Raw genomic sequence first — 18,612 nt, forward strand, 5'->3', positions numbered from 1 at the left:
TGGAGCGGAATTCAACAGGCAGGTGGCATCGCCTGCACCCCGCTCCCCTCCCGCTGCACAGCCGGTCCCCGCCCGCACCCACGCTGCCAAGCTACCTGCCATGGATGAGGAGCCCGTGATGGCAACCATGGGCTCGCTGGCCTGCAGGTTGAAAGATATGTGGCCCATGACGGTGTCCACGGTGTCTATCAAGCCCAGCACCACGGCACTGTCCTGCAAACAGCACGACACGAAGGAAGGAGACATCAATACGGGGCTCGCTCAGCACGTGCACCCGATGGAGGCAGCAAATGCACCAACGCACAAGATCAAGCTTCACGCTCACTGTCAACATTCCTGCAAAGGAGGACGCCCAGCATCTGCTGAGCGATGTGGCGGGCCAGGCTCTGCCCTCACGATGACCAGACGAGAGGAGAGACAGTCACGCCGCTCCCCCGTTTCACAGGCGCGGAGGGGACCACTGAGGTCACCCAGCCCAGCCGAGCTCGCAGAATGTGGACACCGGCTGAGGTTGACCCCGGTCACCCAGACCATCAGCTCCAAGGCTTCCACGCTCAGACACAGAGTGACCAGACCTGGTCCCCGCTCCACTCTGAACTCACTGGGGACCTTGACAGGTCTCTGCCCGGCCCCCCCAACTCCATCCCCTTCTGTTTCACGAGGAGGGTTATCACTGCTCCCAAGTACCCTCCAGGATGGAGACACCAGCACTTGTGTCCTAGTCTCTGTGAAAGGGAGGCAGCTTCAGAGGTGCCAGCACCTCAAGTCACCCCTGGCCTCCCTGACGTGCCTGGGGTGTCCCTTCCCCTCCAAGGGCCTCTCCACTCTGAGTCCCCAGGGCAAAGATGATCCCAGTGGATCCCCAAGAAGGCAGGGGTCCCTCATGGTGGCCCCGTATCTCTGCAGCCAGCTCGGATCAGGCTGACTATCCCTCATCCTCAGACACACGTCTAGCAGGGCAGGGGCGTCTCAGTTCCCTGGGAACGCGCTGTGTGACTCTCTGCCATCACACCCCTTCTCTCCTTCCCGCCTTTCTGAAAAAGCATCTGTCTGTTGCTAAGCGTCCCAGGCGTTCTCTCAAAAACACACGCTCCATGAGAGTCTAACGAGCTGGAAATAGAAGACTGAGGCCAATTTTAGACATTTCCTTTCAGGCCTGTGGCCTGATTTCAATCAGCCAAGCACAGTTAAGCACATGAATATCTGTGTTTCTGGCATGCAGATCTGTTGGGTAGTGGCTGATTCATACCTTCCCTTTAATGCACAGTAGAGCCTGCCTGAGTCTGAATAGTTTCATGATTATTCGTATTTTGTGGCAGAGCATTAAGAAAAAGCTCATTTAAGATGATGCAGAAAATACATCTGCTCAGGCCCTCCACTGGCCATCCTCTGGGTGTTTCCCAGGCAGCAGCACTGTACACATCGTCCCCCCAGAAATCATGAACTCTGGAGTGCTGTGCCTTGTAAAATAGAATGTGTTTCTAGGTAAGATTATATCAGTCTTAAGTTCGTGACCGTCTTTCTCTCCCTTTGCCAATGGGAAGCCCGATCTCATTCCATTTGAAACTGTTCAAATAAAAAGTTCATCAAATGTAAACCCTGGAGCCATCTCATTCATAACGAGAGAAGGTGATGTCTTTCTGCTTCAAACTGGCAAACATGTTTTAAACTTTACAGGAGTTCAGGAGAGGGAGCACTTTAAGTAACGGTGCGGTCCCAGCCCTTCCAGGCAAGGCAGTTAGGAGTCTTCCTCCCCCTTCTCCACCCCTGCCAGGCAACTTGGAAGTCACATTTTTGAGACAGCAGCATCAGAAAATGGACAGAGCCAGGATCCCCAGGTCACTGGGTGGAGAAGAGCTGACCCATGTCAGACTTGGCATGAGTGAGAAGTAAATGTCCACTGCGCTGAGCCACTGAGATGTAGGACCTATTTGTTACTGCAGCATAGCATAGCCTAGCCTGACTGATAGAGCATCGCAGAAGATACTTAATATTATTGGGAAATGTCCTTGCCATAATTAAAGAAAAACGGGTAAATTCAGATATATAGCATATGTGTAGACTATATATGCATATAAGAGAATTGAAAACTAGATTTGAAGGGATATATACAAGAGTGTTAATAATCATTATCTCTCAGCCTGAGGATTTCAGGTGATTTTTATTTTATATATATTTTTATGATCTGCATTTTCTAACTTCTCCACAACATATTCACTTGTTTTATTTCTTAAATAAGTAAAATCAAGAAAGTTACTTTCAAAAAGAAAAGGTATTCCATTCTCCTAATTCTTTAGTGTACAGAGGAATGGAGAGGCTGCTTTGATATTTACTCTTATAATCATGAAGTGTATATTGTCACATGTTCTACTTTTTTCATTTAATCTAGTGATCTTTAAACATCAAACATGTGTTTTATTATCATTCAAGAACAATGTGATGGTAAAAAATAGGTTTCTAAAATGATAAACAAGCATACATTCCTCATGCAGAAATCCAACTGTTTTCCTGTTCAGTGTTGACAACAGGACCATGGTACTGATGCTCATAGAACTGATCCATAGAGAAGACAGAGCATTGCAAATCAGTCGTATATCCAGTCAAAATTAGCTCTAATATCCCAGAGATGCATCATTTCTCTTACAGATGTGAATTGGGCCATACTTATGCCACTTCCAGAAAGACAAAAATGTGCCCCTTTTGAAGATCTAAATGTTCTTTTCTCTTACCTCTGACACAGCAGTCCAACTGGGCAAAAAAAGAACCTCTCCCACGGTCTTTAAGAAAGTCTAAAGGAAGACAAGATGACACTGCTTAGCATGTATCCTTAAGCCTCAAAATTATAAGACCTTTGATTTTCCCATCTCTGTCAACCACGGGCTGGGTTTTACACATACACAGTAGTAAACCAAAATAGCTCCCGTTAGTGGATCTGGTTATATTGTACAAAGCCCTTTTATAGATTTTATAGATGTTATCTTATTTGCTCCTGGTGACAATCCTTTAGTCAGTGACAAACATTTAGATGTTAGATGTGTGTTCACAGCTTAGTTACGGCAGCGGCCCTAAGTACAGTACCTGGAAGATATAACCGGCCCTCGGTAAAAGCCTGTTGAACAAACGAATGAATGAATGAACAAATCATGGCCTGCTCCGTGTGTTTTTCTTGGCATGAGAAGCCAAGCTGACATAAAAACCCACTTGTTTAATTGGAAATGACCCCTCCATAAGCAGAAGTTACTCGGGGTCCCTTGGACAAATCACCTTAAAACCATGCTTGGTTTGGCTCACTATTGTTCTAAAAAAATGAAAGTAGCTTGTAACATCTTCAAATTGGGAGATTTAAATGAAACTATGTGAATTTCCTCCTTCTTGTGAAAAAAGCAGAAGCTTGGACAATTCTTATCCCATAGTCCCACATGGCCACCATTGACCAAAACTGAACAGCAGCTGACCCCTTAGGTCGTTGTGCATTCTCCAGCTCACCCCAGTCCTCACCACTCCCTATTGCCTTACACCTAATCTGTTTCACTCATTTACATTACTCATGTAGGTTTTTAACAGTGCGTCTCCTACTACAGACACAAGAATTAAACTTAGAGCCTGTTCTAAGCCTCCTATATTTCCACCAAACTGCCTTCTCCAAAATGCCACATTCTTCCTCACACTTTTAGACACTAAATATTTAGAGATCATCAAAACTCCTCACTCTTTCATTTATCTTTATTTGATAAATACTTATAAGACCCTAAAGTGCAATACCTTAAAATTTAAAGATGAAATTTAAAAACTAAATATGAAAAAAACAATCATGATCCCTGCCCTCATTGGGCTTGAGGCCTAGGGGGCAGAATTTATAATCTAGAGCAGGGGTCAGCACTTTTCTTTAAGAGGATCACCTAGTAAAAATTTTAGACTTTACACACCATACAGTTCTGTCACAAACACTCAGTTCTGCCACTGTAGTGCAAAATTAGTGACAGACAATCCATAACTAAATGAGTGTGTTACAATAAAACTTTATTTACAAAAACAGGCAGTGGGCTAGATTTGGCCCAAGGGCTATAGTTTGCTGAGTCCTGATCTAGAGCAGTTCAGCTGAATAGAAATATAATGCAATTCACAGTTTTATTTTAAATTTTCTAATAGCCATATTTAAAAAGTGAAAAGAAAACAGGTGAGATTACTTTTTAATAATACATTTGACTTAGCGCAACATATCTAAAATATCACTTCAACATGCAATCAATATAAAAATCATCAATTTGATAATTTACACTCTTCTGTTATACTAAATTTTAGAGATCCAGTGTGTATTTTCGATCTTGATTTGAACTGATCACAGTTCAAGTGCTCAAGAGCCACGTGTGGCTAATGGTCTCCTTATTACCCAGCACAAGAATTGACTTCTTGTCACTTTCCTGTTCAACTGTTAGTGGTGAGAAGCCAGGGCATTATGGAAAATTGGATATGGATGCCAAAGATTTTTATTTCTCATCCAATCAGAGATGGGTGGAGTTTGGGGTAAATCTGCAGGATTCCTCTCCAGGACACCCAGAGTCAGGTATCTCAACACGGGCCCCCATCAGAGGTCTCAAGCTGATGGCCCACAGGCTGAATCTGCCTCATAAATGTCTTTTATTTGGTTTGTACACAATTGCTTTTAAATTTCAGTTAGCTGTCCACTTTTTTTTTAATTGGATGAGTTTCCATTTCAAAATCAGGTACAGAGTTTTGCTTGCAAAATCAGAAGAGGTTACCCTCAAGGTTAAAGTCAGGGGACTCTTGAGCAGCTCGATGCCACTCCCTGTGGGTGGGCACCTTCCAGTTTGCCACGGTCTCTACTCCTCCCTATTGTCTATCTGACCCAATCATCCATTTACTTTATTTGAGTCTGGGACCTCTGACAGTGTCCAGTATATCTGAGGGGAAAAGGGGAGTCGAAAGGAAAGAGGAAGTCGCCAAGCTTCAAAAATAACTGTTTCCTATGTAGACCTGCATTGAATTCTACGTTCCCATGTAGACATCTCTTCAAGACCATGGAGGGGCCGGACGCTCCCGTTCACCCCTCTGGGCAGTCTGCTCCCTCTGGGCATCCTCACACCCACCCCCAGAGCTCACGTGCAGAGCCCGGAAGTGCTTCCTGTGGGGAGCCCGGAAGTGCTCAGAGTGCTGCCTTGGCCCCGCCCATACTGCCATATGATTGGCTGAGCTACCAAGCCAGGCCCACTCCCCTTGGCTAGTGATTGGTCTAGGCGCAGTCATGTGATGGATCTCTGCAGGGGGAACCATGGGAAAGAATTTCGTCCCCTATAAAGAAATTGGAGCCCCCTGACCTTGCTTTCCCTCCTGGTGGTTGTTAGTGAGGTGTGGTGTTGGGAACCATTCCAGCCCCTTGGAAACAGAGCAGAACGCTAAGAGAATTGTCCTGCTGCTACCCAAATCCCTGCTGTGAATGAAGACTGAAGTAATCAAAACTGGAGTGAAGCAATTAGCTGCCCCTATTGTTTTTAAAATAGTAATATGACTGTTTATTTGCAGCCAAAACCATTCTAGGAGAGAGAGACTTGGGTCATCAAATTATCCCCATAACACAGACTGGGAAACTGAGGCTTGAAGAAGTTAAAAAGTTGCCCAAGGACATAGAGCTGGGGGTCAAACCCAGGCTTGCCTGACTCCAGTGTCACTGAGCTCCTGCAGCTCGGGACACCCCCTCACAGCACTTTTCAGACTCCATGGTCCATCTTCATCCTCTCAGCCCTGAGCCTCTTGGAAGCAGGAAGTGGTTCTTGGTCATCCCAGATCCTCAGAACCTAGCAGGTACTATGAATGAATGAACGAAATCTGAGACGTCTAACTCTTGCTTCTGTCGCCTGGGCAGGAACACTATGGCATTCAGGACCCACCCTGCATTTCAGGATGTCTTTGTTTACAGAACACATGCTTTCAGGTACTTCTTTGGATCTGTCTTCAGCAAGGAAACCAGTAAGAATTAAGAACCCTTAAAAAGCACTCGCCAAGTGCCAGACACATACTATGCACATAGGAACCCTTTTAGTCCCCAGTGAGGTGAGTACTATTATCTCCCCATATCTCAGATGAGCAAAGTGAGGCAGAGAGGTGCTACATAACGCGACCGAGAGTGCACTGTAAGTAACCGGCAGAGACATTCGACCCTGCAGTCAGAGCCTACACATCCTGCTCTTAACACTTATGCTGCACTTTTGAAGTGAAACGGTCTCAGGCGTCCCTTCTTTCTGCACATCAACCAGGAGCCCTGTGCTGAGATCGAAGTTATCAAGCCCCCAAGAGCCCAGCATCCTCCTCTACCTTGACGTAGAAAGATTTTGAGAATGAAAAGAGAAAGCACCTTCGTTCCAATGTCATACGTGGTGCACTCCCTAAGTGCTTTACGTAACTTTGGGAATTCCCACTGAGATACAAGTCACAGTGTTGGGGTCACACTGTTGCCCCACGGCTAAATCTGCCAAAGACCCAACTCCACCTTCTACCTGTTGCCAAGGGAGGTGGTAGAGTTTAGAACAGGAATTGCAAACCCAAATGCCTACAGGGGCCAGGTGGATGGAGAGAGGGGCCAGGCTGGCTGGGCACTGGGAAAACAAGATGAAGCGTCGAGTCTCATCTGCAGGAGACTCCGCTGAGCTGTGTACAGCTGGCCGGAGCAGCCATGCCATCTGGTTGAAATCCAGACTTTTATATTAAAGTTTCTGATTCTTTCAGCCCTGTGTAGGTCAAACAAGGCACATCTGTGGGCCATGGTCTGGCAGTTTGCCAACGCTGATCCACTCGGCACAGAAATCAAATAGCTTTACCTTGGTGAGATTTAATGCTGTTTCCTCCGAGAGGGATTTATTGGGTAAGCTGAGAGACATATTTTGAAGGTAATTCAGAATGATTCCAGGACTCTGGAAGTTTCTTCTCTCCTCTGTCAAGTTGGTTATGATGGGATGGTATGCATCACTGGGCACCTAAAAGAAATCAGCAACATGAGTTCCTTTAAGAACTAAAGCCAAGATTTCTACAGAAGTTCAGTGTGTCCTCTGGGCCTCATGCTTCTCACACCATAGTAATCATGGTAATAGCACCTACTATATACCAGGCAGGCACTCTTGTGACTACTTCACAAATAGTATTAATGTTTCATCCTTACAGCAGCCTCATGAAATACGCACCCATTTGATACATGACACTAAGCGTGGAGAGGCTTACGCAGAAATAAATAAGAGAACTGGGATTTGAACCCAAGCAGATGGTTCTAGAGTCTGTTCACTCGCTATTACGTTAAGGTTCCCATGGAAGGGAAGTTGATTGATCCCAAATGAATTCCAGAGGGGAACACTTTCTAAATGTATTGATCCTTTCCTCAAACATCAGAAGAAAATGGCGCAGAGAGAAGCCAATGTCAAGGCCAGCTCGTCTTTGCTCTCAGCCCATGGTGCCAAGTGCACCAGAAAACAGTCTCGGGTCGGGGGTCGGGGGGGTCCCTGGGAAGTCTTGTTGACTCTGTGTAGGCACCTGAGGCTACAGGCCACACAGGAAGCAGGTCTTCCATTTAGTCACTCCGAGCGTTGCGATTTAGTGCCAGTGTTGGCTTCCCCTCCATTGATTATTTCCTCCCAGACATTCATTATACTGCCAGTAAGACAGGACCAGACTGTGTAATGGGATTCCCACTCTCCTGGCATATAGTCCAAGCAAAAAGACATCACCAAGATGGGGAGGTGGGGACAACATTAAATGCATCTGCTCACCATGGTGTTTGCTGTGGGTGTCGTGAGGAAGCTGGGTGGCGTTGAAGACAACAAAACATGCTTTCCTGGAAAAAAATCGATCATGCTTCATTAAGGGCTAAGCCGTGGTCACCTCATTCACCCTCAGGAAGGCCTGTCCTTGTTCAAAAATCTACCAGCTTCAGAGACAAACTAAGAGTCTGAGAATGTTTTGAGTAGCAATGTCGCTGGAACAATAAAGGCCTAATAAATCAGCGAAACGGGTAGATTGTATGGATTTTCCCAGGTCAAATTATTGTTCCATTTATAGTCTAAATTGCTTGGGAATAGTCTTTAGGCAAGTCATCATATAAAAAGATGACTTTATACATGGTTTTACTGATTTCAAATAAATAAAGAAGCAAAAGAAATGGATTTCCATTGCCAGCAGTCCATCTGAACTACTTAGAGATAAAACACGGAGGGTTGTGAATCACTGGGCTGGGACAAACAGGAGACCTCGCCACCTCCCGTCCCAGTGAGGTGACACTGGCGTGGACCCCATCAAGAGGTGGGGAGACCATCTTCCTGAGCCCCTCCCATCCCGAGGATTCTATTCAAGACCCCATTTGGTCCATTACGAATGATTATAATAATGAAGACGTCCAACTCCTTCTAATTTTCGTATTCCCCAATGAAAACACAGACTGAACTAGATACTCTACGTCATTTCTGGAAATCCCTCAAGTTGCTTTGGGTGGCCTGAGGGAATAACCTCATCACCCATCCCTGGCTCCAGGAGTAAATGACCCCGTGGGTGGAGGTCGGTAGCTGGTGAGAGGGTAAGGTGTGACACTGCTCTGGGGATCAGAGCCCCAAACACTGTGTTCTCCAAGTCAGAGTGACATTCATTCCTTGGATGCCAAGGAGTTCCATCAAATTCACATTTACCTCATGTGAGTCCATAAGAGAACGTGAAGGACAATAAAACTCAGCCCAGCGGCCCTGTCCATCCTCATAACTGATGACCACGTGAGACTAGGCTGAGAACCGAGAGTCGGCCGGGTCTAAGTCAGTCTCGGTTCCCAACTGGTTCTTATAAGAGCATCTGATTGTGCAGAGTGTGTTTCTAGTGTCAAAGAAACACACTTTCAAACCGTGGGACTCTGAACAAAGCCTTCTGCTTCCTGGGCTTCTCTACAGAAGGAACGGCCAACCATCGCAGGGCTGGGGGGGACACCTGAGCAGAGGGATAGCTGATCCACACTCTGCCTTTGTGTGAATTAGAAAAGAAGAGGCCACCTCAGCTGGACCGACCCATCAGAAAATGGCACTGCTCTAGCTAACAGGTTAGAAGAGGGGCCCCCTCCAGACAGGTCACCCAGGGAAACGCCCCCTTTGGGTACCTACAGCCCTAGCTCACAGCTTCCTGTACAGACAAATCTTTATGCAAAGGAAGGCAAGAGTCCAAAACAGAGATTCCTAGTGATGTCATACGAGACACAAAAGGTCACATATGATTCCATTTATATGGAATATCCAGAATAGGTAAATCCATAGAGACAGAAAGTAAATTAGTGGTTGCTGGGGAATGAGGAAAGGGGGAGTGACTGCTCACTGGTGCTGGGTTCCTTTGGGGGTGATGGTTGCACAACATGTGGACATAGTAAGTACCACTGAACTGTACACTGTAAAATGGTGACATTCACGTTTTATGAATGTTACCTCCATTTTTTTAATTAGTGACTTTCCAAGTCCCACAGTTCATCGTGGTGGACTGAGTATCTGAACCCAGGTCCAACTGTCCCCCGGGTCCCTGATCTGAACCACCGCTCTGTGCTAAGCAGGAAGGGGGCGTCCTGGGGGCGCTCCGAGGGCCCGTGGTGGGTGAGTCTGGCACGCGGGAAGCATGTGGTAAACATTTGTGGATCAAATGCACTAATGGACCTGGAACACTGGATTCCCAAAGCTTTCCATAAACATCTGTCACAAACACCTCGAAAACTCCCTGGTGACAGCAGGAGAATATTCATCTCAGCGTGTTTCTGGTAAATTGTGGACTCCTCCATCTCAGAGAGCAGGGGCTCTAGAAAACCCATCGTATTTGTGAGGCTGATCAGGACACATCTCAGCCTGCAGCGCTGACGGCCGCATCAGGAGAGGGAGGAGAAGAAAAATGCTGGCAAGGGGAGGTGGCTGCGAAGCCCGCCCCGTCCCCAGGAGCTGACGTCACACCCGGCCCGCAGCCCCTCCCTTCTCACTGACCAATGGCAGCTGTGAAGTACATGGCGATCTCATCCGGCGTCAGGGCCCGTTCCCAGATGATGAACTCGTCAAAAGCACCATTCTCGTAGCGCTTGGGCTGGTCCTGATCAGACCCTATCACGAGGTTGACATTGGGCTCCCCGTAGGCATGAGACACTTTTCCACTCGGGTCTGAGGTGCTCAGCGTCCCGTTGACGTAGACTTTCAGGCCCTCCTTAGAATTCCATGTAAATAGGACATGAGTCCAGTAGGGGCCTGGGAAAGAGCAGAGACACCCTTCTGGTGATGTGGGTCGAGCTCCCCAGGCAGTGGTCATTCTACTTTTAAGCACATTTCTCTTTCTTATGATGATGGGTCAGTGCTACCGCTGGTTGAGTCCTCATATAGATCATAATCCACATCTCACTTCTCTCAGTCCTTAGGAGCACAGGAAAGAAGGTACCCACCCCCGAAATCCCAGAAGCCGTTCAAAGAGACCCTTTGCCATTTTAAATTAAATGAAGTAATAACTAATGGTCATAACTTGTTCAAAAATATTTTTTTAATCCAGCCTAGGCCAGCACAGGGCAGGACAATGAGACCTATCTGAGGACCTGATTCAGCCCAAAGGCCACTGATACCCACCTCTGCCCTGACCTCAAGCAGGTGATAGCAGCCAATATGGCAGCACCGGGGGAGAACAGACCACTCCTGGCTCCGTCAGGATCCTATATCAGGAGCCTCGGCAATGACTCATCTCTCTGTCATGAGAACCACGGTTCACCAACGAGAAGAAAGCTCACTGGACTTTGATGGCAGCTTGCCCCGCAAATGGCCACACCTCGACGTGCAGGTGTGTGCTCAGACGCCCTCAGGGACTTGCTGCTGGAAGACGCCCTTTATAGGAAGCCTATGACCCGAGCCAGGCGGTCATCTTAAATCACCCAGCAGTTACCCCGGGGTTCTCGCTTGGGATTGTGCAACTTTCTAGCCGTGAGTTTCCGGAGAGCACTTGGATCCGAGACAGGTCCAAAGTCTCACTGCCCTGGAGTGTGAAAATCCCTTCAACGAACAAATAAAGAGCACACTGCCAGGCAGAAATGTTTGCAGTTCTCCCCATTTCTCTGGGTGGGGAAACAATCAGGATTCAGCAGATCTGACCTTAAAACGTGTTCAAGATAAACGACTGGGTGCCTGATACTGTGTCAGCCCCAAGGGCTCTCTTCTTACGGAAGAGACTGATAGCAGGTGGAAGGTGATAAGAGCCATGAACAGGGCCAGGACAGGCAGGTCTGAACAGGTAGAGGACGCAGAGACAAGCTCTGGCCTCGGGGATCAGAGAGCAAACACGCAAGATTCTCTCAAATTCTGTGTGCACTGAATTTGCCCCTTTTCCGGGTATGGAGGTACGAGCTTGGTCCCAGCTCACAGCAGCAGCAGAATCAGGCAGATGCGTGCAGTGCTCACAGGGCCCCTCTCCTGTAGGATCCTTGTGTGGTAGCTCATTCCCCTCTCACAGTCACCCTATGACCGAGTACTGTTATTGTGCCCACGTTACAGACGAGCACACTGAGGCACAGAGCGGGCGGGTAGCGCCCGGGTACGCACAGCTAACAGGGGGGTGCAGAGGGGGATTTGACCCAGGCTGCGTGGCTCCAGGGCCCATGGTTTTTTAACAACTGAGACACGCAGCCTCCTTTAAATGGTCCGAAAATGAATTTTCCTTGCCTATATCAGAGGTGTCATTTCCTCCTGAAGGAGATCGTTCTAGACTCTCACTTTGCCCTCCACCTCTGCGATTCCCTTCCTAGCCTCCAGTCTGGACTGGGCAGCCCGTCCACGCTACCTCGAGACAGTCTGAGTCCCCCGTCGCCTCTCCCCATCTCAGTTCCCACTCCAGACCTCCGGCCTCCCCCAGCTTCCTGGCCCACACCTCTGACCTCATGCCGGGCCAGCGAAGGATCCCACTGAGCCCCGGAGGAAATAGGAATCGTCAGACAGAACCACGTGGCCACCCACCTCCGCACTCAGCCACATCTGCACACACCCAGTCCCCACACTGGTCCAGACCATCCCTCCTGAATCCCAGGCCCTCGCTGGCCTGGTGCCCACACGCCTCCCCTCCGCCCGCCTTCTTTCCCCTAATCGTCAGCCCCTCTTTTTCACAGCGAAGTCTAAACATTTGCAAGTCTACAGCACTAAAAAGAAGGAGGGAGGGGAAGGACAGGAAAAGGAGAAACAATAGCCACTGTGCTGAGCCCTCCGCATGCAATGTTCCAGTTAATTTCCCCCAAGCTGTGAGGTAAAATGCCTTCACTAGGGAAACTGAGGCTCGGGGCACTAAGTAACATGGCGCAGTGCCCCAGCCATCCCGCGGTCAGGGGGCGCCCAGGCGTCCGCCCGAAGGACCCCGCCCCTCATCCGCCGTGCAGACATCTCCGCAGAGGATGTCATCTCACCCTTTCCAGCAAGTCCTCCCAAGCAGCCCCTGAGAGGACGGGGCTCAACCGCCCGCAGGCCAGGGGACCGACAGCGGAGCGTCTGGCCTCCTTACGCCTCCCTGAGGGTCCCTCCGGGCCAGCGGCGCCCTTACCTGGGGGGCTGAAGGTGGCCTCCCACGTCATGGAGTTGTCACGCGTGTACAGCTCCACGGAGCCCTTGCCACCGCTGGAGCAGACTTTGAACCCGTTGGAAATGACCTGTCCCCCGAACGCGAAAGGGGTTGTTCTGGACTGTTCTGCTTGCGTCTTCCAGAAAAAAGAGAACGTGACCCCTGAGGACAGAAAAGGCGTGGGGTTATTTTTAAAGAAAAACGGATGGGACTTAACCTCACTGAAGCAGGTCGTTCTAGCTGCTCTTTGTTTTTCATTTAAAAGGCAATTTTCTTTTTTCTCATTCCAGAGACAGTGTATGCTCAATCCAGAAAATACAGACCATAGAAACAGGTAATATTTATGAACAGCTCACTAAGTACCAGACACTTTACTAAGGGTTTTAAATGAATCCTCTCCTCATAAATACTACAAAACCCGATTATCATTCATCGGCTTACCCCGTTAGGCAGATGAAGAAACTTGAGTCCGGTTTGCCCAAGGTCCCTGAACTAGAGACCGACTCAGACGAGACCCAAACTCAGTCTGACCTACAGACGTCGGCAGTTTAGGTAGCTCCTTCCAAAGGCCTCTCCATAAACATATTTTACAGAGAAAGGAACCAACTCATACATACTGGTTTCTAAGCCACATGTTTTGAAAACTTACTACATCGTAGACCCCCTCCAATGTCCATAAATACACCCCTATGTCATCATTGTTTGTATCTGCACCTCATGACATTCTAAACAGGAACTCTAGGGAATTCCCTGGTGGTCCAGTGGTTAGGACTCTGTGCGCTCACCACTGAGGGCACGGGTTCAATCCCTGGTCGGGGAACTAAGATCCTGAAAGCCGCGTGGCGTGGCCAAAAAATAAAATAAACAGGAACTGTAATTTTTTTTTTTAAACAGCAAACCCCTCCCCCCGTGGCTGGGTCTTAAAGTTTCCTTCAACTTTTAATTTCCCAAACAGAACTGGAAGCTAAACCTTTCTGCACGTCTCAGATTAGATGCCTTTAGGATAAATTCCCAGTAGGGCATTTCTAGTCAAAGAGGAAGCCACTTTGAAAGGTTTTGAGACCTACAGTTGTTCATTCCCAACAAAGTGGGGCACACGAAGGCCCTGGCAGCCGAGACAGCCAGTCCACAGGCTCCTAAGCCCTGAGCCCGGTCCCCAGGCTCCACGTGGACTAAATGGTATGAACAAGCTGGCCCATTGGTGGGTGTGTCTCCATCACTGGAAGCAGGGGGAGGGTAAGGAACAAGGCCAGCCCTTGATGGTGAAGACCCTGACCCACGATCACTGTGCAGTCCAGGGGCAGGCTCCCGGGGGAGGGGTGACAGTGGCCACACCTGGCCGGAGGCTCCTGGAATTGCCCTTTGGATCCCTGATTACCTCCACTCTGCTTCTCTGAATCCAGTAACATTTACCCTTTCTTTGCCCATAAGTAAACTGTGTGCGTGTGTGTGTGTGTGTGTGTGTGTGTGTGTGTGTGTGTGTGTGTGTGTGAATGCATGCAGCCTGCCTGGACTCCGTGGTGAAAGCCAGAAATAACTCAGGCGGCCTCAGCCCTCCCAACCTGGCCCAGGCTCTGTGGTGGGAAGGCTTCATTGATGCTGAGAGAGGAGGTGCCCAGAGTTGATCAAAACAGGCCCAGGATGGGGCTGGGAGGGGAGCAGGGGCGGCCATTTGCCCTGGGCCTTATTTATATAAAAGGCACCAATTTTAGACTTTGGATCTTATCTTCCAATGAGATTATGGGCACAGTCCGAGAGAGTCTGAATTAAAAGAAGACATTTGTCATCAAGTATAAACCTCTGTCTCATCACCACCCATCCTGGCTGTAATGCTTTCTGAATCAACATATTTGTCACAAGTTGTTCAAATGTCTTGTGACAATATAACTGTGACAATTACATTGCATTATACCTTTGTAGGTCGAAAGCCTTAATACGATTAAAATAAACATGTAAAACATGGCATGATTATATAATAATCATGGGAATATTTAATTATTGATTAATATATAATTAATATATAATTATAATTATATATTATTATATATTATAATTATATATATAATATATAATAATATATAATTCCCTGGTTTGGAATTTCTCTAATTTTTTTTTTTAATGTAAAGAGGAACCTCAAAATAATGGATGAGGCTCAGAGAGACTCCAGGGTAGAGCTCAAAGTCGTAAGGAGTATGTTCTCAGGGCTACTGAGGAAAAAGAAAAGTCCCCAAAAGTGCCCTGGGACACAGGTCACGCCAACGAAAGGGTGGGACTTTGGCAGTTTGCTCAGAGGGCAGTTGGGCTGTCCCAGACACTGTTCCACTCAGCAGGTGGAGGGGACTCCCAGGCCCGGGGCATCCCAGTACTTCTGTCTGCCTTGCACTGCAATGGCGCAGAGTCCAAAAACAAAGACCCGAGCCTTCCTGCCATGCCTCTCCACTCAGAAACAACCAATTTCACATGGACACGAACACGGCACATTGTGAAACTTTTGTTATGAAACGAAGTCCCAGCGGGATTCACACAAGTCCATTTTTTCCAAACACTTTGCTGCATTTAAAAATTCCTTTCACTCAATCCTGTCTTGGCCAAATATCTTTCTGTCCAGGAAGAAAAATAAAAATAAAACATTCAATTTGGCATTAGGTAAGGGAAGATTGAAGCAAACAATGGTTACTATAAGCCAAGCTTTTCATTTTTGTTCATTCAGCCTACAAAATAATCATTTCTATCTGAGGAACAGCTTGTATTTAAACATCAATTTACGTCTTCATAGAGTCTTAAAAGATTCACAATGAGCCCTCTAATATTAGCATTTTCAGGAACTTTGCTTCTTGCACTTGGAATTGTCAATACAAAGGAGAAAAAATCTGAAAAAAAAGAACTGCAATATTGACAAACTGATTCAATACTTTTCTTCTTTTTATGAGCATTGAATCCTCATCCGTCCGAAAAAAATAATGTGAGGAAAGTTCTTTCTCAATAAGACCAAGAAAAAAAAGAAAAGAAAAAATATCCAGCTGTCCCAAGAAAAGATGGATACATTTGAGTGTATAAATATTATAAAATTTTGCAAGGCAAAAAATTTACCATGACAAAGTCAAAAGACAAATGTCAACCCCGGAAAAAATTATTTGTAAAACACTGAACAAACAAGAAATGAATTTCCTTACTATATAAAGAACACTTCATAAAGAAAATTAGGATCACTACTGCTTAAGGAAAACTTACTTTGAGCAAGATAGAATGTCCCAGGAATTTTCATGTATTCATTCTTTTAGTCCTCCCGGCTAGGGTTAGGGTTAGGGTTACAGTTAGGGTTATGAGCCAGGTGTTAGTACGGTCCCCATTTTACAAGTGAGAGGATTGAAGCCAAGAGAGGTAAAGTAACTTGTCTAAGGCCACACAGCCGGCGACAGAGTCAGGATTTGAACCAGGCAGTCTGGCTCTGGAGTCTGCACCTGTCATCTCTCTGTCTGCCCTTAGAGACAGTGTGGTTTGGGAGAGGACTCACTCGCTGAATTAGACAAAAAAGATTCGAAGGCATTCCATGGAGGAGAAAAATGCACACTACAGACCTGGGCTAGGCGAGGATGTCTTCTTGTGCGTTATCCTCTTGGTGTCTGCTGCGGGCGGGGCAGAGGTGGCAGGCAGGGGTGGGTAGGGAATCTCTCCAGGTAGAGGAGAAGCTCTTCCCAGACCCATGGACTCAGCACCGTGCCCTGCATGTTGTTAACTCAAAGTGGACCAAAGCATAGGCAGCAGGGAGGGCAAGGTGACCCGCAGGTAATGTAGCAGCCCGGCACCCATCCTCCCTCGCCCAGCACAGCACCTCCACGTTCTTGGGGGGGGACCATCGTCCCCACTCCTGTTTCCTCTAGATCAGGTGGGGCTGACCACACAGCCCCAGGTTCATATGGGCTGGACCAGTCGGAATCACAGGCACTGGCTCAGAGATGGACAGGCTTCAGCCAATAAAAGGGAGTCCTGGAGACTCTGGGCAGACATTGCTATCACACCTGGAAAGCCTTCTTGGAACAGAGCCAGAGCGATGGAGGAACACAAACTTTTGGTGACATTATCTAAGCACCTGGACCCAGCTTGTGGCAGGCTCCATCTCCCAAAGAAGCCACACCGTCTCCAATCCCATCTGCTTTCATGCCATGTGACCTTCCCGCTCTCCACCAAGACTCAGGCCAATTTCTCCACCTGCCCTCTGGCTGATTTGACCAAGCGGAGTCAACAGAAGTGGCCGTGGCCAAGTTCCAGGTGCAGCTATTAACTGTCTGGGAACTTCAGCTTTCTGCCTCTTGGAGCCCAAAGCCAACATGGAACAAGTCCAGACTCTGCTGGTGGAGAAAGAAACCATGTAGAGGAGCTGGAGGTGCCAGAGATGTGAGTGAAGAAAGTGGTCTTGGATATCCACCTCAGGGGCACCTTCAGAGGACCCAGTCCTGGCCACCATGGCTGCAGCTGTGTGAGAGCCCTGGCAACCCCCAGAACCATGAGAGGTGATGCTAAATTGTGTTGCACTTGCTAAGTTTGGGAGTGCTTGTTACGCAGCAGTCGATAACCAGAACACAGTCTTTACCTGGATCCACTCAATAAATCCCCCAAGCCTAGCTGAGTTGCGTTTCTGTTGCTTACAACCTTTCAGCTGAAGTTTGACAATCCACAGAGAAGTCCCCTTCCTGACCCCAAAGTCCCACCAAAGGCCACCACAAGGATGTGCACATGGCTCCCTCCTTCCTTCCTGACCACTATTGTGGGTGGCTGATTCGGGGGAGGATGCTGGAGAAGCGACTGCAGGGTGAGAGGGGTAGCAAGGAGACCCTCCATCCTTTCCCATTCCCAAGAGGACTTGGTTCAAGACAGAGGTGGCCCTGGGCCTGTGTGAGACACACGTCCACCTACAGTGCAATGGCATGAGAGTACATGAGCTTATCCACACATGTCAACTATGACAACCAGCTGAAAGCAAGTTTCCATGAGAACCACCCAGAGCCAGCAGAGCAGGCTCAAGAATGTTCTGGAGTGGGAAGCTGAGAGCATCAAAACCAGCGCCATCCCAACAGGCACATGAAAAGATGCTCAACATCGCTAATCACCAGAGAAATGCAAATCAAAACTACCATGAGGTATCACCTCACACCGGTCAGAATGGCCACCATTAAAAAGTCTACAAACAACAAATGCTGGAGAGAGTGTGGAGAGAAGGGAACCCTCCCACACTGTTGATGGGAATGTAAATTGGTGCAGCCGCTATGGAGAACAGTATGGAGGTTCCTCAAAAAACTAAAAAATAGAGTGTCATATGACCCAGCCATCCCATTCCTGGGCATATATCCAGAGAAAACTCTAATGCAAAAAGATACATGTGGGCTTCCCTGGTGGCACAGTGGTTAAGAATCCTCCTGCCAATGCAGGGGACACGGGTTCGAGCCCTGGTCCGGGAAGATCCCACATGCTGCGGAGCAACTAAGCCCATGCGCCACAACTACTGAGCCTGTGCTCTAGAGCCCGCGAGCCACAACTACTGAAGCCCACGCACCTAGAGCCCATGCTCTGCAACAAAAGAAGCCACCGCAATGAGAAGCCTGCGCACCACAATGAAGAGTCGCTCGCCACAACTAGAGAAAGCCCGCAGGCAGCAACAAAGACCTAATGCAGCCAAAAATAAATTAAATAAAATAAATTTTAAAAAAAGATACATGTACCCCAATGTTCATAGCAGCATTATTTACAATAGCCAAGATATGGAAACCACCTAAATGTCCATCAACAGATGAATGGATAAAGAAGATGTGGTACATATATACAATGGAATACTGCTGAGCTATAAAAAAGAATGAAATAATGCCATTTGCAGCAATATGGACGCAACTAGAGATGATCATACTAAGTGAAGTAAGTCAGAAAGAGAAAGACCATATGATACCACTTATATGTGGAATCTAAAATAGGACACAAATGAACCTATCTATGAAACAGAAACAGACTCACAGACCTAGAGAACAGACTTGTGGT

At 47.6% G+C, this 18,612-nt stretch overlaps 1 protein-coding gene across 1 annotated transcript in view; it reads right to left on the reverse strand.

Moving 5' to 3' along the window:
• ADGRD1 (adhesion G protein-coupled receptor D1) overlaps positions 1-18,612 on the reverse strand; it is a gene marked incomplete at both ends in the record, with an annotated part of 143,187 nt that overhangs the window by 103,615 nt on the left and 20,960 nt on the right. Inside the window, 6 exons of the mRNA XM_079717164.1 lie at positions 96-213; positions 2,730-2,789; positions 6,834-6,989; positions 7,773-7,837; positions 9,996-10,250; positions 12,568-12,747. Of these exons, the coding sequence (XP_079573290.1) occupies positions 96-213; positions 2,730-2,789; positions 6,834-6,989; positions 7,773-7,837; positions 9,996-10,250; positions 12,568-12,747 (834 nt within the window). The remainder of the gene's footprint in view (positions 1-95; positions 214-2,729; positions 2,790-6,833; positions 6,990-7,772; positions 7,838-9,995; positions 10,251-12,567; positions 12,748-18,612) is intronic.

This window comes from Hyperoodon ampullatus (assembly GCF_949752795.1).
Source record: "Hyperoodon ampullatus genome assembly, chromosome: 13".
Classification (NCBI taxonomy): domain Eukaryota; kingdom Metazoa; phylum Chordata; class Mammalia; order Artiodactyla; family Ziphiidae; genus Hyperoodon; species Hyperoodon ampullatus.